The sequence below is a fragment of the Equus przewalskii genome, chromosome 6 (genome assembly GCF_037783145.1).
Source record: "Equus przewalskii isolate Varuska chromosome 6, EquPr2, whole genome shotgun sequence".
Classification (NCBI taxonomy): Eukaryota; Metazoa; Chordata; class Mammalia; order Perissodactyla; family Equidae; genus Equus; species Equus przewalskii.
In genome coordinates, this window is record NC_091836.1 from 16,618,741 (window position 1) to 16,636,916 (window position 18,176).

Below are 18,176 nucleotides of genomic sequence, written 5' to 3' on the forward strand. Positions count from 1 at the left end.
TAAATTCTTATAATGGTCATAATTTTCCTTAGAATAATTCCAAATAAGTTAATAGTATTTATAACTTAATATTTGGGCAAAACGTGTAAAAACAATCCTACTCTAATTAATTTCTTTGACATTTAAAGATGGCAACAAATATAAGAAATAATGAAAAATGTTCATACCTGAAGACACATCACTGCACTGTATTATTTTCAAAAATAAATATGAGATAAGATGGAAGAGGCAGGGGGATGCAAAAGGGTACTCATTTATTGATGTTTTTCCTGGCTACAAACTAACAACTGACCCAGCATAACAGTAGGAAATGCTGAAGGTTAAAAGAAGAAATCTACTTGCCAGCTTTGACCAAATTCTATGTAAATAGTTGCCCCAAAATCATAATGAGAGGCTCTAGCAGAAGGAAAACTCAGGGGCAGGGAAAAAATAGTTAAAAGCTTTTAAAAGAATTAAAGTGAAACAGTAAAAATGGTAATACTCTGTTAATAGACAAATGACACTCGAGAGGTCAAAATAATTGGACCTTCTGACACAGATTTGTGTAATGTTTTCTACACCTTTTTTATAATAACCACAGAAACACCATTTCCAAATGACATTTCTGTCACAACAATCAGTTTCTGGAAAAAACAAAAACTTCAACATTATTTCATCTTCTTCTGGCTGACCTTATCTTCTTTATTAGCTTCCTTCATAAATCTCAAATGTTGCAATTCCATTGATAACTAGTGACATAATTTTTTATACCTGTTTTATTGCATGTGGAATGAGAAAGTTGTCCTCCAAATTTTTGACTTTTAAAATCTTACAGTTACCAATTATTAGTTATTCACAACTGAATTTCCTAAACTCTCATATAATTATTCTTTTGTAAATAATCATTGGTTAGTTCTTGATAAACTAGATTATAAGAAAAAAGGAAAGGCATTTTAGCCCCAGTTCAGGAAAGCCAAAAGTTGACTTTAAAGTCATAGTTGTATTGCTTTACCAGACAGCAGCAGCAAATCAGAAAACATCTGGAGTCTTTAGAAAAATTTGGCTCTAGAATCTGGCATTAATTGACCATTCAAACAGTGTCATAGAGCTGGATAGAAACATGTTTGCCTGAGAAAATTTTTCAAATCAAAATACCAATCTACTTGAACACCACTAATAACTTTTTCAACTTAAAATAATGATTAGTCATTTTGGAGCAAATATTTGAAGGCATAAACAAGCCTTGAAGCACCAACTTTAAAAGGGAAGCTTTGCCATGATTGTTTATGGCCAATAAATTATGCTCAGGCTTCTGATAGAGTGCATATTTAATAAGTATGGTATGACTCTTGCTCCTGGGCATGGCTTTTTAATCATAAGATGAGCATTTTCACAAACTAGAGTTAAAAAAAGAAACAAAAACTATAGACAAAGTTCAGCTATAGCTTGCTATAATAACATAGTCAAATTACAAAGTGATTTCAATATAGCACAGGATGCTCCATGCTCCATTGCTTAGGGTACAGACATCACACTAAACCACAACCTCATAACATATAGTCTCAATACCAGCATAATGAAGCAGTTGCACTTGATTTCAATAAAGTTTTGGTAGCAAAATTACTGATTTCTGTCGAGTGGTAAAGGTGAAATATGAGCATAGGATACATTTAGTATTTTTCAAAAGGACATGATTCTGAACATGAAAATTTAGCAAAAGAACATGAAAAAAGAAAATAAGAGAAAAGGAATGGAGACTACTATAAATTTATACAAACACCAGAAGTCAATGTATCTACTTATACATCAGGTAAATGACATGGCAAAATATTCAAAAATATAAAAGTTTATTGACTTGTACAGCAAAGGATCAGAGAGAAGAAATTACATACATACAAACAAAGATATAATAACTATCAATGCCATAATTTAATAAAATTCCCTACTTTCCCCTACCACTTGGTAAAATTTAATTCAATTTACTAAGCATGCATGTCTAGAACATCAAATAATTCCCTTGACTAATAAAATAGTTATAGTTTGAGACATTTGGACCCCAGCAAAGGAATACAAAGATTGAATGCAGAAATTTACCAATGCTGAAGAATTATCATGAAGCAATTATTCTCTGGACTAAATGTCATTAAGTAAATTTAATTCCTTGATCTATTTTCTATATAATGCAGTTAAACTCATTCTAATGTTTTACATTTCCAGTTGTGTTCCTCTGAAAATATTTTAATTGAGATCAATTCTTTCCCATTTAAATTTTACAGCAATGATTTGTGACTTGTTAATTGGGAATTTGTTTACATTAATTTCTGCCAGTATAGTTTTCTTTTATGACCGTTATTTCTACCAACCCTAATTTTCCTGGCCAAATCCTTTACAGCACAATTTTGTCAAAAAGATTTGATGCTCCCATCAATTTTTAGCCAATAGAAAAATTTTACCCTGCTCAATTTTAGGCATTATCTGCTGATTATTCCTTATGAGTTGAACATATAGGTGAGAGCTTGTGCTTACTTCATTTTTAAACTAAATTTATGAGCTTTTAAAATTATAGGTACCTAGAAAGAAGGAAAGAAAAATAGTCCATGTTGGCACTACCTGTCTGACTCCTATTGATACTAAAAATGAATAGATAAAGTAATTCATGGACATATTTTGAAAATTTCAAAAAATATACAACTTCAAGGTTAAAACTAGAAAAAGCTCCTTCTCCTAAATCAACCAGTATCAACTGTTTTATGTGCATTATTCATAATAATATTATTTTGCGTAATTCTTAGGTAGCCCACAGAAAAACGACAAGCCCTTTTTTTTTTTTTTTTTTTTTTGAGGAAGATTAACCCGGAGCTAACATCTGCCTCCAATCCTCCTCTTTTTTGCTGAGGAAGACTAGCCCTGAGCTAACATCCATGCCCATCTTCCTCTACTTTATATGTGGGATGCTTGCCACAGCATGGCTTGACAAGCTATGCATAGGTCCACACCCGGGATCCGAACCAGCAAAGCCTGGGCTGCTGAAGCACAACATGCAAACTTAACCGCTATGCCACCGGGCTGGCCCGGACAAGGACTTTTATGAAAGTGAAAGACAAGAACCCCTGATGGGGTCCCGGGGGTCAGGTAGGCTAGGGATGCAGGAAACAAACTCAGAAAGGAAGGTCAACAGAACAAGAGGCAGAGAACAACACACAGGTCTGTGGAAACATGACCGAGGCCTCGTGAGAAATGGGCCTGTGCTTTCTCTCTTCCACGTCTGTACCTGTTCTTAGGTAAGATGCCTGCCAAGCATGTTGAAATAACTAAACATAGGCTACTGACTAATTGACATAGCTTTCAGATAAACTAATAATTAAAGCAAACAAGTTGAATGGAATCCTGGAGTCTGAAAATCTGGGCGACTGATTGAATTTTTGACTGAATGGGTTTAAGTGACCAGATGTTTTGGTATTGTGTAGACAGAATTTTGACCTAATGAGAGCCAAGAAAAAAGCAGATTAGTATTTGGCACTCCTGCAGTTCAGTCTGCAACTCAATTATGTAGTTTTGCACATGAGAGAAATTCAGTAAATGCTTGCTGGCTGAGTGATCAAACCATTTTACTACATTTTTCACTTCCAATCAGTGCTTTGGTTATTGTAAATATAAAAGTGAATTTGGATAACTTAATATACAAAAGGATCAACTGATACCATTTGAAAAATAATATGTCCTAAAGAACAATATTTCTTTTGGATTCTCTAGTATGGTTTTAAATCTCTGTTTTCCTGGTTTTGGATTATCATATTGCCACAAAGAGGAGATCATATCTTCTATTTTTTTATAAGAAGCTAATATTACAAAAGCTTACATTTCAATATTATTCCCAACTTAATTTCTTCTTCAGAGATTTTGAAATTTTATAGAACTACCAATTTTCGGCTCTTTATATTAAGTGCAGACAAAATTATCTCATTATTTCAACATCTCCATGTAAAGCTATAGTCAATAGAGTTTGCCTCAAATTAGACGTCTTCAAGTCTGCACTGCTATTACATCTGAACGTTTCTTTCTTAAGGAAGAGAGAAGAGCAATAATTTTTTCAAGGAAGATTAAAGTTGTTAGCTTAGTCATAAGATTAAAGTCACGTTATAATTATATTGTGGGAGGCAGTGTAGGGTAATGGTTAAGAGCATGAGCTTTGAAGTCAAACAGATTTAAATTCCAATTCTGAATCTATAATTAGTCTTATTTATCTAATTACTCTTATTCGACAATAAGTCCCTTAAACTCTCTGAGTCTTGGTTTTTCTCCTTTGTAAATAAGGATAATAACATCTAGTTCATGGTCCATGACTGTTGTAAGACTTACATGATCATATGCAATACATATGTATTTCACAAATATGCTGAACATATACACACATATATAAATGTAAATAAATTACACACATATGTGTGCACATGATATACATGTGTATGGAGATAAATATATATATAAAGAGAGAAAGAGAAAGAAAGAGAGAGAGAAGCCTGGCACATAGTCAGTACTCGGTGAGAGGAAACTCTTGTTAAGTATCCGGGTAACAGAATTCTACCTGGGCATTCTAGTGAGGTATTGGCCAGTTTGGTACAAGAGCAGATCATAGATTTTTTTCAAGCAGATATATCCGTGTTCAAATTTAGTTTGACAATTGATTAGCTCCATGATCTTGGCCATATTATGTAAACTTCTGAATCTCAAATTCTTTAAATGTAAAATAAAATTAATGAAAATTACTTTGCAAAGTTTTGGGGGTGGGAGAATTAAAAGAGATAAAATGTATAAAACACCTAGCACAAGTCTGACATAGAAGAAGTACAATATATATTATTTTTCCATGATCTTACACATGTTCTTTAACCCCTCAATGTCTTACGTCTTCTTCTTCTTTTGTTTTTTTGCTGAGGAAGATCAGGCCTGAGCTAACATCTGTTGCCAATCTTCCTCTTTTTTTTGCTTGAGGAAGATTAGCCCAGAGCTAATATCCGTGCCAATCTTCCTCTATTTTATATGTGGATTGCCTGCCACAGCATGGCTGATGAGTGGTGTAGGTCTGCGCCTGGGATCCAAACACGTGAACCTGGACCACCAAAGCAGAACATGCCAAACTTAACCACTCAGCCATGGGGCTGGCCTCAATAATGTCTTACTTTTTATCTTTAAATATATAAAAACTGCATATATGTCCTTCATAGGGTTGTGAAGTAGATTAAGTGAGATGATACATAAACAATCAAACCAACCAGTAACACAGTTGGTTTTCAGTGTCTTTCAACTCCTCTTCCCTAGATGTGTACAAAATCGACAAAGACACCAAAATAACGTAAGTCTTAATGTACAACAACAATATCTTGAATATTCTTTCTAAGAAGAATTTAAAGTCTTTGCCAAATGTTTCCAAAATCTAACAAAGATATCTCAATATTAAGATGGAAACAGTATTGAGAGAAATCCAAGTGTCTGTTTCCACTTGCTGGCCAAGTTAGTCATTGTGTAGGCGTTGGTTCAATAAACTGCAATTTCTAGAAGGGTCAGGGCCGGATCAGGTTTGCTCACCCTTACATCTTTAGTGCCTAGCCAATTGTCTAGAAAATAGTAAGTATTCAAAAACATTTGTTGAACAAATGAGTCAAAGTCACTCCTAGCAAGGCTCCAGCCAGGCTCATGCAGAATCAGGCTTCATCCAAGTTGACAGAGCAGACTGCCCCCAGAATAAAAACCTTTCATCCTGTGGGACACTCAGTGCATAGTCCAGGCCTACATTCCTACTGACCTGCTGATTGCATGGTCATTTGACCATCAGAATTACTGTTTCTTCAACTTCAACCGGTCTCCTACTAGGAACTATTTGCATGTATTTTGGTCAGTGTTGTCAAAACTACCATATTTCCCCAAAGAGTGAGATCTGAATTAATGCAGTTTTACTAAATTTATTTTTTTATGGTTGACTTAACCTTTGAAGGAACATATTAAAGGCAAGTGATAAAGCAGGATAATTTCTTAGAATTGAATCTACATGTAAATTTGATCTTGTAACATTTGTACACAAGGTGACAATTCCTGATGCAGCAGGAAGCATTGCAAATGTGCAGAAATCAATTCAGCCATTAGGAAAAAGCAAGAGTTGCTAGGAAACCACATTCCAAATAAGGAGTATTGTAGTGGTGACCCAGACAATTACCATATGCCTGACATGACATCAACACAGAGCTTAACAAATTTTTAAAAACACTCGTGACACTAAATTGTTCGTAATACATTGCAACCCAAGTGATTAAAAACTTACCTTTAAATGACTGAAAACTCAATGGTAGGAACAGGAAAATACAAAATTAAAGTGAGTTAATAACAATGGAAGATGCTTCCTAGGGCTTACCAAGTCTCTCCCGTATATTTAGGATGCATGTACATCTTTGGTACACGGTGTCTCCTATCTTCACTTAATTCAATGAAGTCCATTCAATTTTAAAAATATCTACTTTTCAAGTGTGTATATTCTATGTGTTTGTATATTCATAGGGAAAAAAAAAGCCTTTAAGAAACACAACAAAATGTAAAACGTGATTATGTTTGGTTGGCAAATTATAGGTGATTTTGACTATCTTCTGTGTGCCACTTTTCAGGGGTCATTCTGCTTTTCATAACTTCAGAAAACTAAGAAAGTTCCCTTGAAATAATTATAAACTTTTACTTGGAGCTAGATATGAGATTTCAAGACAGAATAACAAACCACAAACACGAAACCTAACTAACAGTGTGGTTAGCATGCAGATAGCACTTTAGTGTCTTACATATTATTCTATCTTGTTATTTTCAGGCCATTTTTTGGTATTATAAGATTCAAGCTGCTAATATTAGCATATATGCATACAACAATTAGCCTTAAAAGAGATTAAGTTAAACTGGCAGTAAAAACAAAAAAAGAAACAAAAAACTCTCTTGTGCAATAATGCCAGAGAAAGAGAACATTTCTATAAGATAATGGGCTAATCTACCCCCAGAATGGGTTGGTAAAGTCACATCTTAATGTCTCTTTAGGAGCAAGAATTGGTACACAGATTCTTGTTCTTTACATAAAACTCATAAACAGAAGCATGACTACCTAACTGCTTGGAGGCATCACACTTCTAAAGCTCAGCACACAAGACAAATAAAAATGAATGCCTTTGCTAATAAAATATTTTATCCTCTTCTTAGGACACTGTACAAGTATTCCTGGGAGGGACACTGTCTGGAGACAAGCTAAAATAAATGAAATAGATTATAACTTCTTTAGGAGTATTTACTCTATAGTGATATTATTTAACAGAATAACTTTATAAAATATTTAAACCATGTCTCCACGAAAGAATGCATTTCTCTTCTGAAAATGTGGAAGTGAGAAGACTGCTGCAGAAAATCAAACTGAGAAATTTTGTATTTTATACGCACAGTTTCATGCAAATCAATTGAGCTTTTTATGTCATTGCTTGGTTTTGTTTTTTCCTTTCATTAACTTATTATTACTATTTTTTTCATGTAGTAAAAATAGACAAATACCTTTACAAAAGGGCTTTTTGGAAAATCTGTTCAACAAATATCCTAACAAAACTCTTCGGCAAGACCAGCACTTATAGAAATGTGTGCCTGATAAACTATTTTTTCATAGACTGAAAATATGATTAAAAGCCTGTGACTACATTATATTAGAATCAGTCAAAAGTAAAGATAAAAGCTAAAACAAATTAGCAATGGAATTCTATCTTATTGATGCACACATTGCATACGTAATATTGTGTATTAAATCACCAAGCCAACATCTTACAGAGGGATTGTAAGGTATTAAGGGTGCTCTGTCTATTAAAGCTCAACACTACAGTATAATGTCAGAAGAATAATTCTAAGATTAAAACAAATATTTTGTTCAATATAAAAACAGTTAATTAGAACATGATACAATCTTTAAATTCAAAGACTCCCCTGTGAAAAAATGTAGATACAACATTTTTAAATATATAGTTTCTGCATTACAATCCACAATAAATAATAAACAAAGGGAAAATAGAGAAAAAACAGTGGAGTAAGATGGCTAATGGATGCCCCCACTCAATCTGGTGGATAATCGCAATTTTCAAAATAATGATGGAATAACACCCATTCTCCTCCCACACACACATAACTGAACCTATCTCTCTTACTTTCTCATTTAAAAAATTAATCATTTTGGATGGAATACCTCTAAAAGAGATTATTTCTTTCCATTCTCTTAAAGAGGACATCTAATATAAATTTAAATTTTCTTGGAGACTAAAGCCATGAAAAGTCTAATTTATTAGATAGTGGGATACTCAAAGCAACAGAAAAAGTTTGAAAATATGAAATTTATTTAACATGCTTTTATTTAATAAGCTATAGAGTGTAGTAACTAGGAGCTCTGGTTAACTATTTTTTAACTCTTCTTCACTTATAAAATGGAAATAATAGCAATATTTCCTTCAAAGAATTATTGTGAGATTTAAAAGAGTTATTACATGGAAAGCACTTGGAACATTGAATGCCTGGCATACCATTAAGTGCTTCAATAGATATTATTTATTGTTATTCTGCAGTAGGTAGTTTAAATACAGCTAGATGCTTTTGTTTTGTCTATTTAAAGATAATTTCATCTGTGACGGGTTAAAAATAGGTATGTAGATTAGTGGGGATGAATCAGTATTAGTAAGATAACACTCATAAAAAATATACATCACTTTGAACTTCCATTTCTAGTAAGAGCAACCCTCTGCAGCTCAGCTCACAAGGCAATGAAAAGGTACTGCACCAAGATATGGGGGAAGACGAACCTGAGGAGAGGTGAGCACTAAATTTGAGCGTGTTTTCCTGCTATGGGCTCCTTCCGACTTCAGGACTGACTGAAGAGGTTGAGAAACTGAGTACTTTTGATGACCTTACAGGACTACAGGGACAAAAACTGGAGTCCAAAGATTGTCAAGGAGGAGACCTTAGTAAACTCTGAGGTGAGACCCTAACAGGCAACCCCACAGGTATAAGGGCAATACCAAAGCTATTAGGGTGAGTGAGAAGTAAGCTGGCTCTCACAGAGACTGAAGCCCAGCGTTAACTCCTCTGATCCTTGCTGGCCAGCGCTGCCAGCAATTCTGCCCACCTGAAGCACACATAAAATTCACTACAGGAGGGTAACATCTTTCTAGGTCTCAAATTATTTCTATAATTTTTTATACACCGTCTCCAGTGCTCAAACAAAAAATAAAAATTAGGCACACAGGAGACAAGTAACATGACTAAAAATTAAGCGAAAGAACAAACAACGTAATAGACCACAGGTGCTCTAGAGAATGGATATCAAGCAGAGTTAAAATTAACTATGGCTGAGTATTCAAGGAAATAAATAGGAACAATATGAAAAATATCAGAAAAATGGAAACTCAAAAAACTATAAACTGCTATAATCAATATTAAGCATTAAGTGGTTGAGTTTTACAAATGATTTTTATAACCAATTGAGGGGAGTATTAGTGAGTTAGAAGCAAGATCTGAAGCAAGCATGCAGACTCAAGCTCTGATAATTAAATCGAAATGAACTACAGAAGAGAATCCGTTATAACCTTATCTACTGGCAAACTCAGTGAAAAAACACTTTAAACATATTCTCTTTTAAAAACATAAACACATTTCTAGTACCAAATAAATTCACTAAACAGAATAGATCTATCTGAAAACATATTTAGCCATAAATTTTACCAGTAATATTATATAGTATTTTCCTATATGATTGCTACAACAAAACAATCATTTACTAAAACTGCCAATATGCTCATTTTCTACAAGATTAAAAGTAAATTCAGGGGCTGGCCTGGTGGCATAGTGGTTAAGTTCATGGGCTTCACTTCAGTGGCCCAGGGTTCACCAATTCAGATCCCGGGCATGGACCTATGGACCGCTTATCAAACCATGCTATGGCAGGCATCCCACATATAAAATAGAGGAAGATGGGCACAGATGTTAGCTCAGGGCTAATCTTCCTCAGCAAAAAGAGGAGGATTGATGGCAGATGCTAGCTCATGGTTAATCTTCCTCAAAAAGAAAAAAAGCAAATTTAAATGTGTCCATTGGATACACAGAGGAAGTGAGGATAACTGGGCTCAGTATCTTAATAATGAGTTCATAGACTGCCTATGTAGTTCAGTCTGACCCCTTAGTTCTTTCTCCTTAGATATAGATTCTAGAGGCAGAACATTTCAAATAAGTACATGCGCTTCAGGATGAAAAGTACTAATTAGAATTTTATAAATAAACAATTATCAAATACTCACAGGGAATTAATCAAGTTATCAAATAATTATTTTCTTTGTTTCTAAATACAATCTTGGGCTGTAATCTCATGGGGTTAATTAAATATCACAATATTTGCGAAGAGCAAATCCCTCTAAATATTAAACAATGACATCAAGTTACAACTATTTAAAAATTAATTGGAGAATAATTATTTCACAATCTCAAAAACTCCTGTAAGCTCATTAGAAGACTAAGTTGAAGCTTAAGGAGCTAGAATTTAGTGTATTACAGTCCATGTAAATTGTACACATTAATATTCCGGCCTTTGGAGTAGGCAGTTAGATGAAATTCAAGGCATTTCCTTGAGTTGCAATTGATATTGCTAAACACGATAGTATTACAACATGATTACACATTGTTTTTTCACTCTATTTCACAATCTCCGTATAATTGCCTCATTATATGAAATGTACTGTTCTCTGAACTAATGAAGAGAATTTGAATTTGTATGTGTATGTGATGAAATTCAATGAAAATATTTTTTAAAAACTGAAATCCAGAAGTAAAACTTCCATATTTGGACACACGACTCAATCTTCTTCAAAAGCCTTAAATCATGAAAATGCTACTTGTCTTTCTAATATATCTTTAATCACATTCTCTAATTAGTCCTCAACTCAGCTTCTTTTTCCCTACCAACACTTTTTTAAAAAGAATAAATCACAGGCAGTAATAAACATTTTGTTATTTTAATCAAAGAGTGGTTAAACTATTAGTAAAAGTTAGCCTTTCAGCACTAAAAACTATTCAAAATACTTTGGTAAGATCAGATTCACAAGATTAAAGAACAACAAAAAATTACACAATTTTCTAGTGAAGTCACAATATAGCTAGCTCAAACAAACGGGAGTGAATATAAATCTGATTTTACTTTTCTTCAATTGTTCATTGTTTAAGATGAGAAAATTAGATTTCCTCGAGGGAGGGGAAAAAACCCAGAATAGGCATAATGCTGGTATTTTCATATATTCAGCCAGTAGAATAAACATCATATTGATAAAGCATTAAAAAATTCTAATCATTATTTTTAAAAGCTGTCTTAATTAAAGTCACCTTTGACTGATTTTTCAGAATTTATTGTATAAGTGGGCCATATTTGTGTATGCTTTGTAGACATAGTCTAGAACCAGCCTCTGAGTTTCATTAGAGTACTTACAGAAAAATAATTAGCTTGAGTATTATAAAATGAATAAGGGAAAAGCAATATTCTCTGGCTATTTTTAAAATTAAAAAAAATCAATCCAGGCAATTCTACAGTTAATTATTCAAGGGCATTACTAATCATTTGCGAGCAATTATAATTGATACTTCAGGTTCCTATCTCTCATCGTGACAGGTGCCTCAAAGGTTCATACAGTCATATTAAAAATTATCAATTTACTTTTCAAAATTTGAGAGGTTTGGGGAGTTTTCTTTTGGTTTGAGCTACTGCAGGACATTTGATCCTGTTCAAAACATACATAATACATTTGGTCCATGCCAAAATGTCCTTGATAATTGATTCGGTCCAAAATGTCCATAAGAATTTGGTCCATAATACATTTGGTCCATCAGACATTTGGTCCATGCCAAAAGGTCCTTGACATTTGGGCCTGTCTAAAAGATCCATGAGCATATTTGGTCCATGCTAAAAGGTTTGGACAGGACCAAATATCAAAAACCTTTTGGTGTGGACCAAATACGTTTTGGACAGGACCAAATGGTCCTACAGATATCAAAAACCTTTTGGCTGGACTCAACGTTTCCAGGGATATTTTACACAGGACTAAATGTGATCAGATATCAACGACCTTCTGTTGTGGACCAAATGTCTTATGGTCATTTTGCACAGGACCAAATATCAAGGACATTTAGGCATGTACCAAATGTCTTATGGATGTTTTGGATGACCAAATGTCTGAGAATAATTTTAAGTAATTATTGCAACTCAAATAGCTTAAATTTTAAATAGTCTAAAAACTTAGTTTGAAGGAAACAATCAACAGATCACATATCAACTCTACTGCAACACCCAAGCATTTTTAATAAAAGATTCTTTCAATATGTTTAGAAATGTTCCCATGGCACCAAGTTAGAAAACAACTCAAAATCAAATTAATATGCCAAAAAACAATCCCAAACCATGAAAATAATATAAAGTAGTAATGAAGCTAAAATTATTAAGGTGGTTTTATTATTTTTAATTCTCTTTCTGCATTCTTATTAAATCTTTATGAACATTTCCTCTTCTGATTTAATAAAACTATCTGATTCATAAGACAGAGCTAATGTTATATTCCACAAATGAAAATACGGATGAGCACACTGTAAAACACAATTCCCCAGCTTGATTCTATGGTAGTTTGTTGGCTTTAACAATGCTGAATCAGTACAGACGATATATTTCCTATAAAAGAAAATCCAACATAGAAAAATAATCCCAAATGACAAGACTGCCCAGCTGGTAGTCTTGAAAATTTAAGAACTGATATAAATTCAATCTGGAATGTGAATGTTTGCAGTTTGCAGCAGATCTGAAACAGTATTCCTTTGTTTGTTTATTTTTCCTGGCAATGGTAGAAGTGTCATTCATATGCTTAAGTAACTGGATAATTATGTCCTGAGGGGACTTAAACCAGAGTTTTTTTTAATGCTCCATGCTTTCCTATTTTCGCCACTGGTGGAAGCGGTTAGAAATCTCTTTCTTTTTCCACTTTTTTAAAATCGTCAAATATAAACCATGTGTACACATGAAAGAGTAGTAATAAAATGAATAATTTTGCACTATCACTCCTAAGTTCACTTTCTCTATTGCATGCTCCCCTTTCCGATCTTCTTCTTTCTTTCCCTTGGAGTTAAGCACCAACACGAATTTGCGTTAGTCATTCCCGCTCTTTCCTTTACACTTTTTCCATCAATGCAGGTATTTTTAAATAGCATATGTTTTCAATTTCCCCGGTTTTAAAATTTAATTAAATAGACTAATAATACAGTATTCTTCTATGACTTGCTTCTTTTCCAAATATTGTGTTTTTGATGTTCATCCATGTTGATGTCAGTAGCTGAAGTCATTCATTTTCCCAACTGTATAGTATACCAAAGTATAAATATATCACAGTTTATACATTCTATTAGATACATATTTATTTCCAGTTTAAGGCTATCATGAAATTATTGCTGTGAGTAATCTTGTGTGTGACTTCTGCTACACATGCACAAGTATTTCCCCAGTGCAAACATCTAGGAGAGGGATTAGTGGCTTGTAGGAAAGGCACAAATTAAACTTTACTACTTAAGATAAAGTAAATTTTACTCCCACTCCCATTTGTACTCCCAGCAGCTGTGTGTGATATTTCCTGCTGCTCCAGATCCTCACCAATAGTAGCACTGTAAAGTTTTCAAAGTTGTGCCAAACTATTAGGTGGAAATGCTGTATCATAGTGTTATTCATATACACTTATCTGATTACTGATGAGATTAACAAAGATACTCTTATTGGTTAAATGTGTTGCAAATAATTCTCTAGTTTCTGGTTGTCTTTTTATTGTCTTTAGGTGTTCTTTGATAAACAGGAAGGTTTTACTTTTAATGCAATAAAATGATTAGCAGACATTTGGTCCTTTCCAAAACGTCCATAAAACACTGGGTCCACACCAAAGATCCTTGATGTCTGGTCCTATCCAAAACATCCATGAGCATATCTGGCCTATGCCAAATGGTTTTGGACAAGATCAAATAATAAGGACCTTTTGGTGTGGCCCCAATGTCTCCATGGATGTGTTGGATAGGACCAAATATGACCAGATATCAAAGACCTTTTGGTGTAAACCAAGTGTCTTATGGACCAAATGTCTCAAAGATGTTTTGGATAGGATCAAATGTCCTGCAAGGAATTAAATTTATACATATTTTCTTTTATGATTTGAAATTTTTTGACCTGACTAGTTTACAAAAAATTCTTCCCTGCTCTAAGTCAAAAATTCCTAATTATCAATCTATAATTTTACAGTATGGACTTTCACGTTTAAGCCACCTGGAATTTATTTAAGAGAAGACTCATGAAATAGAGACCCACTTTTAATTTTTTTTTTACCAAATAGATAACCAATTGTCCCCAAACCAGTTATTGAACTGCTCCATCCTTTCCCCCACTGAGCAACGTCACCTTTGTCATTTATCAAGTCCTCTTTTTCTCTGAAGTACTGCAGTCTCATTGAGATATGCTTAGTTTTGGATTCCTATGATTTACTTTCTGTAGAATTCTTCAGGATTAATGTGTCTAAGAACTGATTAATGTCTTTTAATAGTTCCAGAAAAAAATTCCCTTTTTTGCATTTCCTCTATTATCTCCATTTGGAGACCTAATTGAACATATATTACATCTTCCCACTCTCTCCTCCACGTCTGCTTCATATTTTACATTTTACATTCTCTTACTCATATTTCTGCATTTTTAATTTTGTGGACTTAATTATGGATCATTTCTATAATTCTAAATTCCTGTGCACTAATTTTTGCTTCAGCTGTGTCTAATCTGCTTTCAAACTAATCCACTGATCTTTTCTTTTTTTAAGTATTATGTTGATTGCTTTGAGGTTCTCTGTTTTGTTTTGTTTTTTTTCAAATCTACTCTTCCCACCTCACATTTTTAAGCTTCTCTTTCTATCTGTGCAAATTCTTTGAGGATGGGATTGAAGTTGACTTCTTCCAGGAAGGAATAGTATTTCCTGGATTTCTACTAAGAGTAATGACAGAGTACTTGAGTTAAATTCACCACTTAAGTTTTGTTCAGTCAACATACATAATGTGATTGGTACATTTCTCCCTTTCCAATGAGTTCAATGATGTGCTTAACAGTATTAAAAAATATTTTAAAAATATTTAACAGTGTATTTTAATAATTGTAATCAGAAGGGTCACTCAAGTTATCTAATTTGCCATAATGTCACAACTAGGAATGTATTTCGAGGCTTTTTTTTTTTTTTCTGTATTTTTTAAACCCATAGTTGGTGAGCTGTTACAAGAGCGCTACTTAAATTCAAGGTTAATTCTCCAAATGCAAGATTCCAGGTTTATAAGAATTCATAGTAAAAACACATCTGGGATCCATTGGGTTTTGGCAAAACCACAGCTAGGTGACCTAATCCATTTCCAGAGGTAAATTCCGGGTTGCAGAGAGTCATGAGTACCAAAAAGAGTAAAACACACCAGGAACTACGTTTTCTACCATTTTTAAAGTTTCCTCAGTTATTGGGCTCCAACTTTTAAGCTCTGCCCCATAAAAAATTGCAGAAGTCACCCTGGAGCCTGAGGCAAAGAACATCTGTATACCACACACAGAAAGTTGTCCAGGTCTTCCATTTTCTTGCTTCTTTGCTGCTTCCTTTTTGGATCATCTCTCAGACTCTGATTTTCACCATCATCCTTGCTTTTATTTGGTGACTTAGTCACTGACAGCAAGTTCTTTCCCTTAGTCTAATCCTTTAGCTCTTTCTTTCCTCCATGGTAATTTGCCTTCCACATACCTTTTCTTATATTAGACCACATTCCATTTGTTCTTTTCCTGGATCTATGAGTCACTTCTAGTTATTCTTTGTCCTCCTCGAGCACCCAACTTGTCTAGATCTACAAGTTGCAGTAAATAGGATCCAGAAAGAAATTTCTTGCTCCCTTCAATTAAAGATGCCTTACTACTACTCAAACTAGCTTTTGAGGGGTACCTGAATTGGTCTTCCATCAGGTGTCAGCACCTCCTCTGAAAGTTCCATCATCTTCAGGGCCATCAGAGCAATGGGTTTCGCATGGCAGAGGCTTTTTCTGTGGAGTCCTGCAGCAACACAGTATGCATCACCTATTGTTTCCACCTGCAGCAATCAGACAAACCAAATGCAAACATATGATAATGAGCCAGAATAGAAATGATTAGTTATCTGCAATCACAAACGTTGCTGAAAAACATGTCAGCAAAACATCGATAAATTAAGCAATTAGACAACTGAGTGTAATCACAGCAGAGTTTGCAAACAGCCTCAGTCAAATACTGACATCTCACTCCAGGGCTGTTCATCAACATTATCACCGTAGATGATCGCTGAAATTGGAAACAACTGGAATATAAAATAGTTATCCCTCACAAAAATAGAATTGCCCGTATTTTTGCCTGGAAAATTTCCAAATAATGACGTTTATGAAGCCACCCTCGTGTCTCCTTCAAACCTTCAAGGAGACCTTCACTGGAAAGTAATTTTCCCGCCTTTCCACTACTACACATTTTTTTATACAGCTGTAATTTGTTAACCAAGTCTACTCTTACTTACTCTTAATAATTATACTACCTGACATTTCTTGAATTCCTACTCCATACCATTAATTGTGTCAACCACTTTACACGCATTATCTGATTTCATCTTCACAAATATCCTAAATGAAAGAAACTAGTATTGGTAATTTTTGAGACATGAGAAGTTGGCAGAAATCCATCCATAATTCTACAATTAAAGAATTAATAGGCACCGTTGGAGTCTTTCCAGACCCTGTTCTAATTCTATTGTCAGCATCCCTTCTGAGTGGCCATTGCTTTTGTTAAATATTTACTCTAGGTTAAAATCCTGAAATTTCAAAAGCATGAAACATGGAATAAAAGTTAGGCACAATTTATTTTCAGAGGAAATTTCTGTAATTATTCAAAGTAGATATGGTGGTAAAATCCTCAATCGTTCTAATGTTTTAATTAGAGCAAAGTGATGAAATAATTGTATTAAATGCCCAATTCCAATATCACCTTATTCTGTGAAGCCCTCCATAGTCCTTCCATTAGTTCTAGAACTAATATTTTCTACACCTCTCTGCTATAGCTTTCATCATAGGCTATAATCAATATGTATCTATGTATAATCAATACATAGCCTCAGCTACGACATGAACTCTTTAAGAATGGGACCATGTCTTTTTCATCTCTATATTCATAGTGCTTATCATAGTATCTAAATATAGCTATTTAATAAATATTTACAAATGAATAAATTAATTAATTAACCATGTTTACCATGATTACAGCAGTCATTTGAATGATTTGCTCATTTTCACCACTCATTTTATGAGCATCAGTATATTTGTATGCCATGTAGATCTGTGTAGGAGAAAATTGCCCCTAAATGACTGAAAATGCTTCTATCATACATATGTCAAGAATTATAATTACTTAAGTCAGTTAAGATTTAATAGCAATAATTAAATGTCATGTGAATACATTTTAACACTAGAGTATTAAAAACATGTAATGCATTAAATTCTGTGAGCATTAATTTAGGGAATACGATGAAAACACTTAAGAAGCTCATGGGACTAGGAATGCCAAAATTATCACTTTATCAGAATCTGATCAGGAAAAATGCATCAAAAATGATTCAAATACCTTCACATCTATCATGAAGTTCAAAATTTTCACTTTAAGACCTGTTTTCTAATGCCAAAAATGGAAATAAAATCATATAATAAAGACAGAAAGACAGTGCGATGTCAGTTGGTAAAGGTTTTAGTTCAAAGACTAAAATATACTCCCTCTAAAGAATTCCCACTGAGGAAGACATCCAGCAAATAATAAACAGCTAAAATGTGGCCATTTACCATTTTCTCCCTAAAAACACAATGCTATTTGTGAATCCTCACATTTATCTCATTCTTTTGTATTTCTACACAATCTGAAAATCTAGAATGCTATTAGCTATGTACTTTGAAACTCACTTCTGACTTTCAGATACCAGAACACATAGGCAGTAGATTATTTACATAAAGTGAATTGCTTTACAGTCACTCTGAACATGCATGTTCCAGGAACGTAATCTCTTCTTGAA

At 33.8% G+C, this 18,176-nt stretch overlaps 1 protein-coding gene across 1 annotated transcript in view; it reads right to left on the reverse strand.

The window, feature by feature from the left end:
- Positions 1-18,176, reverse strand: part of GUCY1A2 (guanylate cyclase 1 soluble subunit alpha 2) — a 275,979-nt gene that overhangs the window by 64,020 nt on the left and 193,783 nt on the right. The window contains exon 6 of the mRNA XM_070623052.1: positions 16,044-16,187. Within this exon, the coding sequence (XP_070479153.1) occupies positions 16,044-16,187 (144 nt within the window). The remainder of the gene's footprint in view (positions 1-16,043; positions 16,188-18,176) is intronic.